This window comes from Mchenga conophoros, linkage group LG22 (assembly GCF_057382185.1).
Source record: "Mchenga conophoros isolate Kocher_MC1m ecotype Shallow Benthic linkage group LG22, M_conophoros_male_GT1.1, whole genome shotgun sequence".
Taxonomy (NCBI): Eukaryota; Metazoa; Chordata; class Actinopteri; order Cichliformes; family Cichlidae; genus Mchenga; species Mchenga conophoros.
Genome location: NC_140546.1, coordinates 19,414,184 through 19,432,942, shown reverse-complemented (window position 1 = coordinate 19,432,942; position 18,759 = coordinate 19,414,184). Strand labels below are relative to the sequence as shown.

At 40.1% G+C, this 18,759-nt stretch overlaps 1 protein-coding gene across 3 annotated transcripts in view; it reads right to left on the bottom strand.

Moving 5' to 3' along the window:
• The window catches only part of nup153 (nucleoporin 153), a 22,257-nt gene extending 3,573 nt beyond the window's left edge, over positions 1 to 18,684 (bottom strand). The window contains exons 1-18 of one of the 3 annotated variants that reach the window (XM_085261907.1): positions 18,546 to 18,684; positions 13,894 to 14,113; positions 13,531 to 13,806; positions 12,565 to 12,704; positions 10,637 to 10,765; positions 8,863 to 8,979; positions 8,653 to 8,700; positions 8,435 to 8,488; positions 5,923 to 6,060; positions 5,753 to 5,805; positions 5,350 to 5,482; positions 5,078 to 5,239; positions 4,807 to 4,896; positions 4,645 to 4,729; positions 2,412 to 2,513; positions 1,677 to 2,324; positions 1,308 to 1,487; positions 223 to 1,167 (exon numbers count right to left, since the gene is read on the bottom strand). In XM_085261907.1, coding sequence (XP_085118033.1) covers positions 223 to 1,167; positions 1,308 to 1,487; positions 1,677 to 2,324; positions 2,412 to 2,513; positions 4,645 to 4,729; positions 4,807 to 4,896; positions 5,078 to 5,239; positions 5,350 to 5,482; positions 5,753 to 5,805; positions 5,923 to 6,060; positions 8,435 to 8,488; positions 8,653 to 8,700; positions 8,863 to 8,979; positions 10,637 to 10,765; positions 12,565 to 12,704; positions 13,531 to 13,806; positions 13,894 to 14,113; positions 18,546 to 18,674 — 3,649 coding nt within the window. In that variant the 5' untranslated portion in view covers positions 18,675 to 18,684. Of the gene's footprint in view, positions 1 to 222; positions 1,168 to 1,307; positions 1,488 to 1,676; positions 2,325 to 2,411; positions 2,514 to 4,644; positions 4,730 to 4,806; positions 4,897 to 5,077; positions 5,240 to 5,349; positions 5,483 to 5,752; positions 5,806 to 5,922; positions 6,061 to 8,434; positions 8,489 to 8,652; positions 8,701 to 8,862; positions 8,980 to 10,636; positions 10,766 to 12,564; positions 12,705 to 13,530; positions 13,807 to 13,893; positions 14,114 to 17,882; positions 17,910 to 18,545 lie in introns of those variants that run through there. The other 2 variants (XM_085261908.1, XM_085261909.1) reach the window with 2 other exon arrangements.
• Positions 18,685 to 18,759: the final 75 nt, after the last annotated feature.

Genomic DNA, 18,759 nt, shown 5'->3' with positions numbered 1-18,759 from the left:
AGCACAAAAGACCTACACAATCACAGGGTGAAAACGTGGATACTTTGGCATCTTCTTGCAAGAAAAAGATTAAAATTTTATAAAATGAATCTACTGAACTGCAGCAAGATACTGAATCCCAGAATTGCTTAAGCATTTTTTATGATAGTAAAAGAAACTGCATGAATGGTCTAGAAACCACAATCTACCCAAAGTGCTGTTAAGTGACAGAAATTTAAGTACCTGCAGCACTTTTTCCAAAAGCGAAGGTAGGCTTTGGGGCTTCTGAAGATGATGTTTCATTCTTGTCTGTTGACTTTCCAAAAGTGAAAGCAGGTGGAGGTTGCTCTGTTGGAGCATTGGGCTTGCTGAACGAAAAGCCACCAGTGAAGGCCTGTGTAGTATCTGCATCCTTACTTGCAGCAGCAAAGAGGAAGGTAGACGGAGCAGAGGAGGTAACCGCTTCCTTCTTTTCCTCTGGCTTACCAAAGGTAAATGTAGGAGCAGCGGGTTCTTTAGCCGCCTGTGAGGACCCAAAAGTAGGGACTACTTGTGGTGCACTGGTGGCCAAACTCGGCTCCCCCAATCTCCCAAATACAGACCCGGCTGTGGCTGCTGAGATGCTGCCTGAGCCGGTGTCTGTATATGCTGTGTCACTCGAAGATGTTTTACTGTTACTATTTTCTTGAGAGGAGGGAGGCGTGAAAGTAATGGAGGATGAGGAGGTTGTCGAGGTGACTGTTGTTTTCTCTTCGGGTTTTGAAAGTCCAATTGTGAAGCCTCCCTTAGAAGAGTTGCCTTCTGTGCTAGAAGATCCAGTTCCAAACGCTATCCCACCGCTAGCTCCAAACTTAAACCCAGAACCTGCAGCAGGCTGGTCTGACTTTTTATCATCACTAGAGGCAGCCCCAAATTTAAAGCTCTCAGACGAGCTGCCAAATTTGAACCCTGATGTAGCAGTAGTGCCTTTAGAAGTGGTTTCTGATGAGGAGCTTCCAAACGGTACTCCAAATTTGAATCCACCTGATGAAGAAGACGAGGTCGACTCAGTGAGCGAGCCTCCAAATTTGAAACCCCCTGCTCCAGATGCTGAAGTACTGTCTGATGTGCCAAACTTAAAACCTCCAGTACTAGAGGCAGAAGATCCTGAGGTTCCACTGGCTGAGGAACCAAAAGTAGAACCAAAGGCTGAAACGAGAGGACACAATTAAAGAGGGAAAAGTGATGTAATGAAACAACAACACAAGAGAAAACCTTTTAGTACCCTACACACTTAACTAGTATTTACATGCTATTGAAAAATACTGCAAGTAGAGTGCATTTATTACCCTTGGGTTCCACTTTAGCTCCAGGTTTGCCTGCCTGACAGGCGACACACTGTACATCAGATGCTTTATTCTGCACAAGACAGACATCACATTCCCAGGCTCCCTCCGGCTTCTTGAACTTTTCTGCCAATCCCAACACAGGGGCACTGCTGGTTGATGAAGAGGCTCCTGCTGATGCTCCTGCACAGTCAATGATGAGATCATGAGGGAAAAAAATAAATATATATATATATATATATATATATATATATATATATATATATATATATATATATATATAAAAATGTAAGTTGAAAAACTGCAAAGGAGAGCTGGTGCAACCTAAAGCCAAGATTCAGCAACAGAAAAGCAACATTTTTAATTCATTACCTGGTTTAGCACTCGTGCAGGCCACACACTTTGTGTCCTCTGCTTTGTTCTGCACCATACAGGTATCACATTCCCATGCACCCTCAGGTTTTTTAAATTTGTCTCCAAACCCGGTGAACTCTGTAGAAACTGCGGCTGCAGGTGTAGATACAGTCTTAACCGGCGAGAAGGCCGAAGAAAGAGTCAGTGAGGGTTTGAGTCCCGTTCCGGGTTTGGCCGTTTCGCAGGCCACGCACTTTACTGCATCCGGTTTGTTTATAACAAGACAGGTATCACAGTCCCAGGTGCCGGCAGGTTTGGAAAACATTGTGCCAAAACCTGTTGTGGTTGTAGTGGTAGAGGTGGTGTTAGTGCTGCTGCTGCTCTCCAGCCCAACAGAGGTGGAGGGTGACTGTTTACTGTCCATGGATTTGGATGAAGACTTGGGCTGTGGGGCTGCGCAGCAAACACACTTCGTGTCTGACTGCTTGTTCGGAACCAAACAGACATCACAGGTCCAGTCTGCTGAGGGTTTGAACAAACCACCAAACCCCGTTGAAGAAATGGAGGAGGTTGCAGAGGTGGAGGCGGGGGCAGTGGACTGTGTGGACGTCTGCTGGGGAGTAGCATCGCGAGCTGGGGATATCTGAGCGACTGGAGAGGCGAAACCTGAAGAAACCAGAACATTAATTAAAGCAATGAACTTCAAAGTCAAACATCTGAAAATTTTTGATAACACAAAATACAAAGACTAACCAGGGGCTTTGAGAAGATCGAGGACGCTGCCCTGCTTCAAGGTCTTGGCTGGTTTGAAAGGTCCTTCAAAGTCTTCTGTGCTTTTTTTTACAGCTGCTTTTACTGTAAACATGAAAACATGAGACCAAAAACTCATTTCAAGGTTTCTCAGTTGATACAAACTAACAGGAAGCCAGAATTCATGATTTAGGCTTCAAAGAGCTCACTCCACAATTACTTCTAACAGGGTGACGTCATGTGCGGAACAGCGCTCCTCTGCCAATAAACGTCAGACACCAGCATGTGAATGTTAGAAAAATGCTTAGGCATAGAGGAAAAGTACTGAATTGGACTTGTAGTATGAAATGTTTTGCATACTCAATGTGAGTAGAAGGAAAGCATACAAGTAGAGCAGGGTGATATGGCCAAAAATATTTATCACGATATATATTTGAAAATTTGCGATAACGATATAACTGACGATATAATTGATGCGAGACAAAATACAAAATACAACTCCACAACTTTACTAGTGCAAAAAACCCATCCATTTATTTTCACTTAAACAAGCAGCTGTTTTTAATGTGCATTAAAGCTATATAAAAATTTAACAGTGCAAATGCAAATTCCTTGCTGAAAGTTTAACCAAAGGCATTTCCAGTAGAAATGGGCTGACATATCCTGAGCATAACCATGTATAATATCCACTGAAGTTAAAAAGAGGTGCTTTGCAACATTAAACTGCAGTGTGCCAAATAAAAAAAGTCAAATACATTTTTTTTTTCAGAGTGCACCATAAGGTGCACGGGATTATAAGACACATTAAGCAAAACAAAGCAGTCAGATAAATCAAATTTTATTCAACTCATTCTTCTTGCTTCCTCCGCTTCTGTAACATTGATTCATTAATGCTGTATTCTATCACAGCTGCTCTATTCCCATGTTGCTGCAGTATATTAATGACTAACCTTCTATTGTGGATGGATTATCTCAGTTGTTCTCCTGACTGAAGTTTGGTCCGTTTACAGCATCCTGCCATGCGATTGCATTTGTCTCTAACCATCAGGAACCCTCACGTTAGCTTTTACTAAGTGGAAAAGTATTAGCGTTTATCCTGCAGCTTCACTGTTTATGTTATGCTAACATAGCTGTGTCGCTAGCGATCACGTAGCACATCATTATATACCAGCTAGCCCAACTTCAGTAACCCTACAAACGTCACTGCTGTTTAGTTTTTTGTCTTCATTTATGTTGGAAGTGACAGCAGAGCTGTACGTTTGAATTTTTTCAGAAATCTCTCAGTCAGAACATGCAATATCATGCTTAGGTAACTAGCGAAACTAGCGAGCTAACTTCCGCTAGCTTCCTGCTAACTTCTAACTCCGTTAAATGTAATAAATTCTGTTTTCATGGATGCCTGGAAGTTAAACTTCATAGTTACACCTGGTAAAGTACTTGGTGGGTATACTTGGTGGGTATCTGACAGACAAACACCAAACCAGTTCCACATCACTGAAGTGGCACCATTTTTACAAACTGGGTCATCCGTTTCACTCAACGATTGGCTTTCCCCTTCTCATTCTCCGTTGCCGCCATGCTTTTTCAGCCATGTGCGTATGAAGAAAAAAGGCACTGCGCATGCGCGTTTTACCCATATTCTATCGCAATATTTTCTTTTCTGATTTTTTTAATTTTCTTGCCTAACATTGTACCGGTATTACCGTGAACGGTATAATATGGCCCAGCCCTACATACAAGTATGAGTCCATTTATCATAAATCATTTCAGTAGAAGGAACCGCGCAAAATGGGTGCTTCACTCTGACTGTACTGTGTCTTCTTTGTGGCTGCTCACCATCTTTTCTAACTGTCGTGCAGATACACATCACACTGCACAACAGTAAAATTTCAGTACAACACACATTAGCAAGTGCTCACCAGCCGACACCATGCTGCACGTTGCTCAATACAATCAAATAGTGCTGCCAGCATTAATCTTGTGAAAATTAGGTTAACGCCATAACTGCATTAACGAGGCAAATATCCATTAACGAGCTAACCGCGCTGACACGTTGACGCCTTGCTGCCCTACGCACAGGGCAATCCGCGGCAACTTGTTAACAGATTTGCCACATTAATGCAGTTATGGTGTTAACGTCATTTTAACGAGATTAATGCTGACAGCACTATTTTAAATATACTGTCACAATGTATGTGAAAGGGCCTCTGGCATTTTTGTGACACAAAACACTTACCTGCTGCTGCTATGGGCGTGGTCAGCTTTCCATTCACCATAGAAGGACCCAGCTTGGCTACAGGTGCACTAAAAGTAAATCCAGCCTACAGAGAAACAATTATCAATTTAACCTTCTAAAGCAAGGTTGTGTAATTATTAAAAAAGTAGAAAAAATACTTACAGAGGGGGAAAAGGAAGGTGGGCTAGCAGCAGTGGTTTTGACAATAGGGGAGGAAAATGTGAAAAGTGGTGTTGAGGCTCTTGGTGGATCCTGTAAAAAGTGAAAAGAAAAAAAAAAAAACCCTAATTGGTGCTGACTGAAAAGCATCATTTCAGTCACTTACTCACCAGTAAAGTCAAGTTGAACTAGTTCAAAGTTTGTTTTGATGTCAATTAACAATTGAGACTCGCAGTTTTATGACAGAAAAACGCTTGGATGCTTTAAGACGTACCTTATCTGGGACTGTTTCCTTAACAGGAGTAACAGCCGGGATCTTGGGAGAGGAGCTAGTGGAAGTGTTGAGCGGCGGCAAAGGAGAAGAGAAGCTGAAGGTGGGTAATGCAGATGTGCTGATGGGAAGTAAAATGGCCGGGAGCTCTGGCACCTCCGCAACCTGCAGTCAGAAAACAAGCAGAAGCAACACGTTATACCTTTGTTTCTCTTACTGGATGAAGACTGTGATAACTTACAAAAAGATCACGATTAGATAAATCAAGATCTCACCTCATCTTCCAGACGTTTGGAGGAGGGCCGAGCACTGGTCTTCCCTCTCTTCATCTTTCCTCCTCCAGAGCTCACGCTGCTGACTGCAGGTGTGCTGGACAGAGGATAAACTGGTCCACTAGAACTCTTTGTGCTAAAAAAACAACAACAAAAACAAACAACAAATACAGGTATAAACAACCATTTGAATCATTTAACTTGTCGTGTTTTCTTACTTTGAATAAATTGACTAAAATAAATTAATTTGTGAGATAAATTCTAAACAAGATTTTTAAGCAGGACATAAATCTGAAAATGTAAGAATAGTAAATGGACTGAGGAAACTGTTACCTCAGTTTCTCAGAGACAGGAACATCGTTCTTAAGTTAGACTTGAACCTGATTAATCAGAGTCACTGTTTTACCTTTGAGATGGACCTGGGGTCGCTTCAGGAAGCTGTGGTGATTGTCTTGTGTGCTATGGGAATAATGCAAAAACAAAGGGATTACAAACAGTTTTTATATTTGATATATTCTGACTGGCTACAGTCAAATACAGAAATATCATGGCGGGAGGCACCACCGTGCAACTAACCGTATCTCTTGCAGTCCTGTCTACAGCTCGAGTCACTCCTCCGGGGGTTAAAGTAGGCCTGAAGGACACAGAGCGGTTTCCTGACACAGAAGCAGCAGGAACCACAAGTTTTTGCACCGGTGGAAGGTTAGAGTCCATCTGGATTTAGGAGAAAAAAAAAAAATAAAAATAGAGTTAACTGAGAGGGCAGTGTTTGATTCTTGGTCTTTTCTGTGTCCATATTCAGAAACAGTTCATTCCTTTCTACTCAAAAATGAAACCGATCTGAAATGTGAACATCAACTTCTCTAAACATTAGAGCTGGGCGATAGAACGATAACGATAGGTATCGCGATATAACTTTTACTCGATAGAGAAATTAAGCTATCGCGATAGACCTCGCCGCTCTTGTCCTCAAAGAAAAAAGAAAAAGAAAAAAAAAAAGGTCAGCCAATCCAAATTAAGTAGCGCAGAGCCGAACCAATCACAGCCGCAGCGTCACGTCGCGTGGCTTGTTACGTACAGCACAAGTGCCAAGCCGCACGTGTGTTTGTTTGGGAAGCAGCCAGCGGGTAATGGAGCCAGCGCGTAATGGAGGAAATGAGTGTGCCGACTAGAAAAATCAACCGAGCGTGACCGAAGAGAAAACAGATGATGGTTCCAATGCCGGAGAGATTGTCAAACGGAAGAGCCATAGAAGTTCCGTAGTGTGAAGGTATTTCGGCTATTTCAAGTCTGACAAAAAACAGAGTAGCGTGCACTGTAAATTGTGCCGAAAGCAAGTCTGGAAATACAATAAACTGGTGCATGCGTCACACTGTGCGTCACGTTATTGTTTCGGTGAAATGAATTTCTACAATACTGTTACTGTTAATTCTACTCTCTGCAGTGTTTAAATGCTTACATATACACACAGTTACTGTCCCTCCACACATACGACTCGGTTCTGCTTCTATGCCCCAGCTTTGTTTACTTTTTCCCACCGAGGCTTCTAGACTTCTGATTGGCCAACATTTCGGCACGGTTAGGAATCTAGCGCCACCTGCTGCTTTGGCATGTTCATAGCAGCGTTTTCCTTCATTTCTGCCTTTATGTGTGGACGGGATTATTTTTTAAAACGAAAACGGAAAATCTCCGTTTTCAAAAATACCCGTGTACGTGTGGACGTAGCCTCAGTCTCTGACTGGAAGCGCTAATTCGTCATTCGGCTTTTGTCAGACTAAAGTAACTGTTAAAACTGTTTGAAAAGCTCAGCTATACAACAAGGAGAGATTGAGAATTTCCTTTTAGTTCTCAGTTTATTTGATATTGACAAAAGTTAGTCAGTTTTGTCTGTTCTTCTGTAAAACAAACTAAGATTTATTTTTAGAATTAATATTTTGTTTCTAAGTGGAATTGACAATTTAGTCTGTTTTGTTTGTTCTATTTTGAAACTTAAACGCTTTAGCGGCTGCCTTTTGTGTAGTTTGCAATATTTGCCTTTATTTATCTGAAAAAGTCTCATGTTCCTTAAGTACATCTACCCTGTTGAACTTATTATGGGAAATAAATATTTAAATAAAAACAAGCTGCTGATTATTTCACATTTTACTTGTGAGCAACGGCACATTTAAATCTTACGAATATAGTTATTTGGCTTATATCGTGATAGATATCGTTATCGCCTGAAATGAAAAAAACATATCGTGATATGAAAAAATCTCATATCGCCCAGCTCTACTAAACATACATAAAATTGTACTTCAAAGATAACTTTATAGCAATCCTTCAGATGCTGTCATAAAGAAATTGCAATGTGGACCCACAGAGGACTGTCAAGATTATATTTTAATTTAAAAATATGGGGTTCGTATCAGGATTGCTTATGTAAGACTAAAAGAAAAACAAAAATAAAATACCACTGCCTCAAAAGGCATAACCAAGAAAATTCTAGTAACTGCTTGGTTATATTTTGAACCATGCCAAGAGTAAAACAGAAATTACACATGAAAGCCCTGGTTTGGGTAAGCAGGGTTTCTTGTTCAGACTTGTAAGGGTGAATACACCATTGTTCTGCACTGCAGCTGTTACAGCTGGCAACGCCTGACAGTTATTACTGAGGACAAGTTCATTCCAGAGCTGGCACAATTTAACAATGGACAGCACTTAATACAGCGCACATTAACACCATTTCATGAGCCTGCCAGAGTTTTGCTCACAGGTGTGTGAGGACACATAAGAGATACACACAGAGTGAGGAACAGCTGAGGAGACTCCCGTTAATAAGCGTAAAGGAGACCAAACCGGTAGGGGACAGAAATGACATGAAGACAAATTGCAACAAGTGCTGCTGCACTTGTACAATGATCTCCTGTTTGTATCACTAAGCACACTGCAGAGGACACTTGAGAAATGTAGATGTTGATCTGCAACCACAAGCTTTCACCCACATTCAACACCGTTATTAACGAACCAGAGGTACAAGGCTAAAATTGGACAGCTATGAGCTAACTAAAATTTTGATGGCCACATATATTCTAAAACTGGTACTTACCCGTTTCCTTTTAGACAGGAGATGTAACGCATCTGGATTTACACCATCCACTGGCTGCAAGACAGAACTCAAGTGAGAACTTTTTGGGCTGGATGTGGTGTCAGTATAACAAAATAATATAAACCAGCTTCTCAATGTCTGGGGTGTTTATCCTCACATCATGTGCTGCAATGTACAAAGTGTCACAGATGTGTATGCTGAATATTAAAAGCTCTTACTGGTGACAGTAAGAGGGATGAGGCTGCTGCAGGGATTCGCTTGGCATCCTGTAAATGAAGACAAATAAATGTCCATCAGGTTTAAAGATTTTAAGCAGGAACACCTGCCAGAACATTTCGACAATGTTTATATTTGCATATTCACTTCCGTGTGGGACACCAAACTAGTATAATAAAAAGTATAATTTCATCTTGCATGTGTGTACTCACAGCAAGTGGGCTCGACATGCGCTCCAAAGACTGCAGGATGCGTCTGGCTGTGGCGCTGGTTACCCCGCAGGGCTGAGCACCAGCAGGCTTGGCCTTGATCTGTCTCCTCACCGGGGCCTGCATATCAGATAAACTACTTCAGTCTACAGTTTAATCAATATTCAAACTATAATGTCAGTATCACAAACAAACAACTTACTCCAACATCTTAAACATGCTCTATGCAACATTTATTGTTTATTAAACACAATTATTGCCAATATATGAGCATATTATACCTTTAACCTCTCTAGCATTTTACACCCAACAGCGTGTGGACTGGTGTCTGTGCGCAGGACAAAAATTGAATGCTGTGCCTCCTTCTCATTCACATCACCAAAAGTAAGCAACAACAGCTTTGAAATGGATTCCAGTAACCACTTATATATTTCCTTGTGTTGCCAAATACACCGTTTACAGCGATATTTTCATCATCATTTGTATTATGGTGGGCAATCTTACATGGCAACACATGGATGCAAACAGAAACATGAATACCAGAATGACGAGTGGAGCTGAGACAGAACACACATTGTAGCTCGGAAAGAGAGAACGGTGAGTTGAGACAAATGAAGGATCTTACTGCTAACCCAGGAACTACCTCTGTATCAAGAACTTTGTTTAGTTACAGAAAGTCTGACAGAGACCAAACTGTACTTTGCATATTATGCTGCACAGTGGTCCGCACAGTGGTCCGCAAAACGGGCCACCACAAACCTATTCGACCACCTATGAAAGAACCATATGAACGAATATGGAGCAAGTTTACGAATGAGAAACAAAAGAACCATCACATGGTCAAAATAAATCCTAGAGTGAACCTTTAAGGTACAATGTTTATATTTGATGTTTTGTATAATAATATTTTATGCTGGGTCTTTAATCATTTAGTTTTAAGAAGTATTTTAGACTTTATAAAGTCGCATTTTTACATTCTTAAACAGTTGCTCATGAGTTTTAAATAAAAGAGACAAATAATCGTATATGAATGAGTAATGTTCAGTCCTGAGTACAAAATTTCTCATGTAAAACAGAAACATATCAGGATATGAGATTTTAATCATACCACACAGTCCTAATAGCTTCCACCAAACAGACTCCAACACAAACTCAACAAACACAAAACCGCTGTGGTTTTGAGTGCCATTTTGCCAAAGGCAACATTAGCAAACAATCAAGCCAAGGTTGGCTAGCTACGTGCTACATCTGGTACCAATCACTGTGGTCACAAAAGCAGATAATCCTAACATCAGCCAGACAAAAAAAGAAGAAGAAGAAGAAGAAAAAGGACTTTATTAGATAAAACTGTCTACCTGGATAAGCCGGACTACATTACACTACCAGAACAACAGTCTACATTAGCAGGGCATTCATGTGTTTTTCTGGATCAAATCCGACCCTCAGAAACTACTGCAAACTACTACAATGTTAGACAATCCAAAAACTCCTGATATATAGACACTTTTTATTACAAGATTAAAAATATACTTCAGTGCAACCCATGTTTTCACTGTTTTATTCAACACAAGCTACATTAAAAATAAATGCAAGCACACCTGTAAATGTAACAGAGTGAATGCATGAATATTATGTTTTACAAGGGTGTACCAACCAAATAAAAAATAAATAAATAAAATACAACGCATAAGACCTACTGCGATAGACTGCTACTCGGTGCCATGGTAACAATAAAAGCTTCTGTTTTAACACCATACATGACCATCGTCTTGCTCACCTGATACGGTGTTCCAGGACGACTGCGCAAGCTCCTGACTGCAGCTGCACCACCATAGGTGGTCTTCCCGGGGTAGAAGGGTGAATCTCCAAGCTGGCTAGAGTTCAGCACAGTGCTGTTTAAAGTGGACTGGAACGGAGGAAGGTAAATATAATTCTGAGTCATTTTTTCATACATTCCTAAATTAGTTATTATCCTAATTTATGAGAGGGCTATTTGTTATGATTTACTTTACTTTAACTCATGAAATAAGAAAAACATTTCAAAATAAATCAAGTGCAAAGTTAAACTGCAAATATGTGTTATAGTGCCTTCAATATACAATGAAAGTCAAAGGTATACTATGACTTTTACTGGTCAAACCATAGCTTTCACATATTCTTAGAAGTTAATTTATTATAATCTCATGTGGTTTTACAGGGAATTACTAACTGTTACATTAGAGCTTCCTAAAACATGTCCGACAAGCTCAGACTTGTATTAGGCGTTACTCTTACTTTTTTGTTTAAATATTCAACTGTTGTTTTGTCTTGTTAAAATCAGAGCTAGACTGAACAGCAATGCTACTTGCTATGAATTGGTTGGCCTCAAAAAGTAAATGTAAAGCAGCCTAACATTACTAAAGTAATCTTGTAAACAAGATATTGTCTCTTAGAGGGATAGTAACAGTGATTTTACATATTATCTAGGGCTGCCACGATTAGTCGACTATCAAAATTGTTGACGGCTAATTTAATAGTCGACTTTGTAAGATCCCAAAAGATGCAGGAATAAGTAGTAGAATTTAAGAGTGTAATAGCGGACTGAAACAGAAGATGGCAGCACTGCATGTACAAGGATGCCAGCTGCCGTTAAACCCCGAAGAAGAAGAAGAAGAAGCTGTGTCCCAGAATTCATAGCGCGGCCCTGCTCAGTTTCCAACAATGGCGGCAGCTAGTTAGTTTTAATATTACTCTTATTATTCTTTCTGGGTCACAAAATAAACGTTTAGCATATTTTCAGGCGAGAATGTAGCTGTGTAAACCTCAAATATCTGCTCAGTTTATCAAGACACCACATATTTTCAAAAGCGCTCCGACGTTTTCGGAGACGTCTGTTACCCACCAGCTCGATAGCTAGCCGGGGTTCAAGGCTCACTAGAGCCCGTGAGAACACCGAACTCCCGGCAAATTGTTTTCAAACCCACCGCCCTCTTTCACTACTCAGGTCAAACGTGATGTACAAGTCACTTAGATAACTTAACAATGTTGTTTGGCTTTTTTCAGTATTTTATTTGTTCCTGAGTAAATCGGTTTGGCTGAGATTAAAGTTATAGTTTTTACACAGATGTATAAACGTCAAGCAGACAACTGATCATCAGAAGTGTGAGATGGTAGAGAATATACTCCAGTGTCCTGTTATATTTTAGATAGCAAGGAGCAGATGGCTGAGTTTATTAAACTTCACCGAGACAATCAGCAAATTTCATTAAAATGTAATAAACTATCATCTTGTCTTTATTTTTAGTTAGCACATACCTTAAACACTTAAAACTGTAAGCTAATGATAGTTATATAAGAGCAGATGCATGCTGGTGCAATAAGCTGTACGTTGTACGTCCAATAGATGCATGATCTGATTAGTCGACTAATCGTAAAAATAATCGGTAACTAGTCGACTATCAAAATAATCGCCCTAATATTATCCAACAAAAATATCACTGTAAATTTATAATTTAGAGCTCGAAGGATCAACATTTGACTGCACTTCGAAGCAAAGATCAGCACATTTACATGAAGCTGTTGTGATAAGCAAGCTTCACCCAATCATGTTCCTCACTCATCTCATGGCACCCTGGTAAAACATGTATGAAACTCTTTTTTTAAGAGCTTTTTAGAAACATTACATGCTGAGAGATTCAGGATCTTGTTGGACAGACAAACACTCACATTGGATGATGTTCCAAAGACAGACAGGTTGAAAGCAGGCTTTTTCAGGCTGGACTGGGAAGGTTGAGGTCCAGAGTTTGTTCTGTCTGTCTCCGGGGACCAAAGCTGAGGAAGTGATGCCGTTTTAGAAGTGGGGACATCTGAAAAAGAAAGAGATACTGAAAATCTCTATAATTCAAGAGAGCACTAGTGTGTTAATCTAGCTTCTAGCCGTGGCTCTATAGGGCTTTGAAAATCTGTCCAAAAAGTGTGGGATATAAAATGTAATTTATTTATTTATTTTAATTACAGCACTTTGTTTTGGTTATGTGGCTGAGTTGTTTGTATATACTAGATCCCCTCTACCTGAACTGCCCATCCACATATGCAATACTTATTTGATTGCATTTTAATCTAAAAATGTATCCAAAAAGCAAAATCACCAGTTCTGCTTAGTCTGAGGCGAGAAAAACAATGTTTATAAGAAGATCATAAAAATCAACTCAAATTATAACTTTTACGTCAAATCTGTTCAGACTCCCTTTCTTCATCCTGTAATTACCTTACTAGCTGTGCTAAACATGGTTTCATCCCACGAACAAACAGTATTCAAAGGGTAGAGTCCTGGAATAAAGAAATCAGCTTTGCATATGCAAATGTATGGAAGTCCAACACATTGCGGTCAAGGCTATATATGGGGTTGTAGTTGTGTGTTTACATTTAAACAACAGTAGCCAAATAGTCTGAACACAGACCGGTTTAACGGCACAACAGATCCAAAGAACTCAACACTGAGGCTCAATTCACTCATCAACTGAGAATTAAATTTCTTCTAACTGCTCCACTATCTCAACCCACTTTGGAGGAAAAGCGAGTGTATGCAGAACATTGCGGATTTCATGTTTGTAGCTGCCACTTTTTAAATATTTACATTATGTCAGATTACATTACAAAACACTTAAACACACAAATCTGCCATCTATTTACCCTTGTCAGATGCACGGGAGGAGAATCCACTTGTGGTGGAGATGTTATCATCTTCATGCTGTGACAGGTTATCCTTAATCTCTTTTACCAAGGAAAAGCCAGTGGAAAAGGGTCCAGGGGCTGAGGAGGTGGAGGGCTGTGAGAAGAGGCTACTGGAAGCCCCCAAAGTTGGGGAGGAGGCATCCAGTGGGGTGAAGTGGAGATGGGAGCGACTAAGAGGAGGTCGCGAGAGCACATATTCCTGAAAGTTCAGGGATGCTCTGCTTGTTGAGGGCTCTGTGTAAGAAGGACAAATGTGACAGGTGAGCTCAGCAATACAAAAAAAATATCACCACTAACCATATGATCTGAAAGACCCCTCACCTGTGTTACTAGTACTTGGCTCTGGGGAGTCACGTCCATCGAGGGGAGGTGGTCCCTCTTCGCTACCATTAGGAGGAGGAGGCGGTTTGCAGTTTTGCTCTGTCCCATGTATATCCACTCCTCCTTCAGGAGCATCGCCATTCTTGAAATATTTCTGCAGCCAGGAAGGAACGATGCTCTTTACTGTGTCTGTCACTCGACTGATGAGGCCTGACTGCTGCTGATAAAACCAAGAGGAGGGGAGAGGAAAGAGTCAATAAGGGTGTAAAATAAATAATATTTAAATTAAACATAAAAAACAAACCAAGTCAGTATTTGCAGCTGTTTCATTTGAAAATTCCTTTGACAACTAGCACTGGACACTATGCAATGTATGTAAAATAAAATTCCCTGCTAAAAGTGTTGCTAGTTGAGTCTTGTGGATTTTTCACTTTTAACACCAAAACACAAAAAAATCCCATACTCAGTCAAAAGACCTAATAAACTTGTGGTAAATCAACTCCACATAACCGAGTCATAAAAACCCTGGACATTGCAGATTAGCAAACTACAGCTATACATTGGATTTTTTTATTTGAATCAAGTGCACAGCCCGTCATTTGCAATGAGACTCTATTCGTCTTCACTGGCGCAAAACAAAACAAGCACAGAAATTGGGTCAGGCACTGTGCATGCTTCTGTGAAACACTGAGCAAGTGACGTTCTGCACTGTACTCAGGTCAAACACTGGATGAATTCCTGTCGATGCAGAGGAGTCAAATCTTCTAAATACCATGCATAGAAAGTAAATGCATTTCAACACCCAGTTATACTGGGACACACATTTTATGATTTGTAACTTTTTTAAGCCATCTCTGAGAACAAAATCTACAATTAATTTAGTTCCCCTCATTCTTGTCTCCCTACTCGGTAGCTCATCAGTCTATGCAATTTAGCTCTGGGCCTTGTATTCCAACTTCCCCATCTTGGACTGCAGTTGACAACAGCAGTCCTTAATTTGTCCTGCAGAAGAACTGTGATTCACTTTAACTAGAAACTACAGCAACTAGAGAGCTTGGTCATGGACCTCTACACACAGCTCACTAAGGCTACAAAGCGAGCTCGACCATTAGCAACTGCAGTCCACAATGATGAAACTCATCCACAGCAGGAGACACTCAGTGGAGAGCAGCTAATTAGTGCTTAGTGATTTTTTCCGAAATATAAGCTATGATAATGCACATTATCAGAAGTTTAATTATTTATGAACATACTACAGGTGACAATTTGTGTAATTATTAAACAACAATAAACATCGGTCATAATTTGACATCTTTGAGTTAAAAAGTCATGGAAAACAATTAAACACAGATAAATTAAACTTTTTTTGCATGTTAATCTATAAGTTCTTACATTTTAGAATTTTTTTTAATAAAAAAATTTGAACTTTATACAGGTTTTCACATGGCACGTTACAAGTTAATAATTTATGCCCATGAGCAACTGCTATTGCAGTGTGCATATACTCCCTGCCTCTGCCACAAAATACAACCTAAACACGAGGAACACTGTGCCCTCATTGATAGCACTCTTCTTGTTTTAGTGTAAAGTAATGACATAACTGTAGTTCTGTCTCTTTGGCATACTGGCAAGCTAATCTTCATACTAAGAAGGTAAAAAGGGTGTTTTCACATATGGATTCGATCTTGGGAAATTTTTCTACACATTAATCAATTCAAATGAAAAATATCCACCCAAAAGTTTGTGTGAGGTCAGACTGAGCTGATGTGAGGACAGTCCAGTGCACTATTGAGCAGTCTTGCCTGCGTCCTAACTCATTTATGCTCTGCTAGCTTCATCAGCTAAACCAAACAGAATATTTCCAGCAGTGTTAATATGTCTGATATGAACTGTTTCATACTGACTGCAAAATGTGAGAAAAGGAAACTTCAGAAAGCATCCTGACCAGAGACACCAAATGTGAAAACAGTTCCAGAGAGAGGACTGACCGATCTCTCAGCCTGTAGCTAAGTTTAACAAGAACCTGCCAAATTTGAAGCTATGTGGCAAATAGACTTTCAGCACACAGACCATTTTACTTTTGGTTTGTTCTTAAAAACAAAAGAAAACAAAAAAAACTCAGCCTAGCAGCCTTATTTTCAGTGTGTAACCTGAAACAGCAGGTGAAAAGATTAGTCTTCTTCAGATTTAAGCTTTTTGAACAGGTGATGTGATAAGTGACTAAGTGGATTCTAAATTGGTGGTCTTTTGATGCAAGAAGACGTTTATTGAAAACATTTATTTAATGTAAAGTCTGGTGTTATTGCTGTACTTGGGTGTCTTCATATTAAGACATCAATGCTGTTTGTGATAAGAGAAGGCAGAAAAGGAAGCTCTGAGGAAAAGCACCAGCTTGCAAGTGCATCTTTTGGAGACACCATGTACCCCGCAGTGACTTTCAACACTTGATAAGCTATATATGCTCCTTCCTTCCTCCTTATCTATGCCACACACCTGTGGGGCACCCTGTACTTTACCCTGTGTGCAAATACACTAGTGTATTCACATGTGTATAAAATGTGAAAAATGAGCATAAGCACCACCATAGTGTTGCTTTTTAAAAAAAAAAAAAAAAAATCATAACTCTAGACACAGTAGCATAGCTAAGACCCAAGAGTGTTGCACGAACTGCACGTCAACCTCGAGAAGCCTGAAGTGAACAATATCTAATTAAATTTGTGCTCTTATAGTGAAGCCAGCCCGACTGTTTTGAAGAATTGCAATCCTAGAAGTGAATCAAGACAGAAACAGCACAAACACTGCATGTCTTACCAAGCTCCTTCTGCTTTCGCAACAAAGTGTTGTGTAAACAAAACTGATGATGAAAAATTAAACCTATCTTTTAAACTGTAAATAAGATTTGGGTAATTGTTGTTTGAGGGTGAGTGAGACTTTACTTAAATATGAAAGTTCAAACACTTCTGCATCATGTGCTATTGAATCGATGCACAATTTAAAAAGACTTAACCTTGACTCGCATGTTACAGAGGTGAAAAACTATTCAACTTCTTTTTGTGTTTCATGCCACAGTTTCATGTACTTGTCTTCATTGTTACCATGAATGCCATTTCTATTTTAACACTATGTGCGAAGTCAAAAGGGTACATTGCCATGGGATCAATGCTGAATTATGCAAAATCTGGGTTGCTGATTATGTGAGATATGCTGTTAAGAGCTGTAACATGACACTGGCACGACAACAGCAGAGCTTGGAAAATTACATGAATCTTCTTTTTCTGCTGTTGGTTAACTGGTGCTTTTAGGTAGAAGTGTTAATGTTTTTCTGTGTATATGCATTATCCCTATAACAGTCTGGCGACCTGCCCAGGGAGTACCCTACCTGTCGTTCTATGACAGTTGGGATGGGCTCCAGCCCTCTGCCCTTGGGACCCTGAATTGGATTCTGGTCAATTAGCAGCTTAATAAATCACTGCCACAACTTGTAAAGAGTCAAACATAGTCGTATGAATGCAATCAATTATAATGCTTGATAGAAACATGTTGATTATACTTGATTTGTGATATTACCTGATCCAGAGCATCAAACACGGGAGGAAAACAAAAACCATGAAACCCAGAAGAGTCGAATTAAAAAATGTGTAGTATTTTGTTTGTATAATCAATATATCTTGATCATTAATAATATCTATCCAAAATCCTGTCTTACTTGAAATTCATAAATGTGACAACTTTGTGCTGGTGCTGATGATTGTACAACTACGACTATTAAAGACGATTGTCAAGGAAAGTCGATTGTATATTTCTCGAAAAAAAGAAAGAAAGGTTTTCAGTTAATTTGCACTCCAGTAGCCAATACACTTGTAGTTAACTGTAGTTTTTTTTAAACTGACAAAAACACAAAAGTACACAAGATAGTCTTAGCCACCATTAAGATCACAGGGTGGTCTTAAAGCCAACAATACCGCTGTCCAGGCGGCAAATATACCCACTAAGGTAACCATGTGGGTTTCCAAGCAGCCAATGCTCTCTGCGCAGTTCAGCTGGCTTTGATTTGGCTAACGGTGCCTAGCACTTAAAAGGTTTCCACCCAGCCCACCAACACAAGCTTAAAATGGAAAACAGTTATGTGTACCCCGAGACAGTTGTTACTTAGAACCAAACCATCTTGCCACGTCTACCTGCAACAGTATGACGCCTCAAAACTTAAGAACCGAGGACAACAATGCGCCGTTCCCCGAAACTAGCGTCCACTAGCACTAGCTCCATCGGCTAACGGCTAGAATCCTACTTCCTCGCTTTCTACGAACTTTGTTAACAGTTAAAAACTCACGACTTCAGCAAATGTTGGCCATCTCAACGTCTCGCATGTGAATGAGCACTTAATCAACACTCGTAACCTAATGTAAATGACACACCGTGTTGCGATTTGACTGTCAAGCCCGCCTGCTTTTGCTAACCTATGAGCTAGTTAGCTAGCCTTTAGCCGTTAGCATTTCCTGTGCATGCTAGCAGCGCGTGGAGGCCACGAGCACTAACTGCAGGCCACAAAATGTCTCCAACTAAACAATAACAAGACCTCAAGAATACAAGCATTACAGTCACTGTACGGTCCTCGAAACGGGCTTTAAACTTAAATTGTTCATTCTGTTTACCTGTTTACTCTTGGCGTAAGGTTTAGCGGCAATATGATATCTCCTGCTTCTAATTTTCCCTCCACCCGTGGCCGCCATGGCTCTGTCGTCTGAGTATCTTTCGGTGTTTCGGCGCCGGATAGCTGTCATCCAACACAGTAGCCACTCTCAAAGGAACTATGGGAAATGTAGTTGCACAACCTAACAAAGGAGGTAAACTCGACAGGTCAAGCCT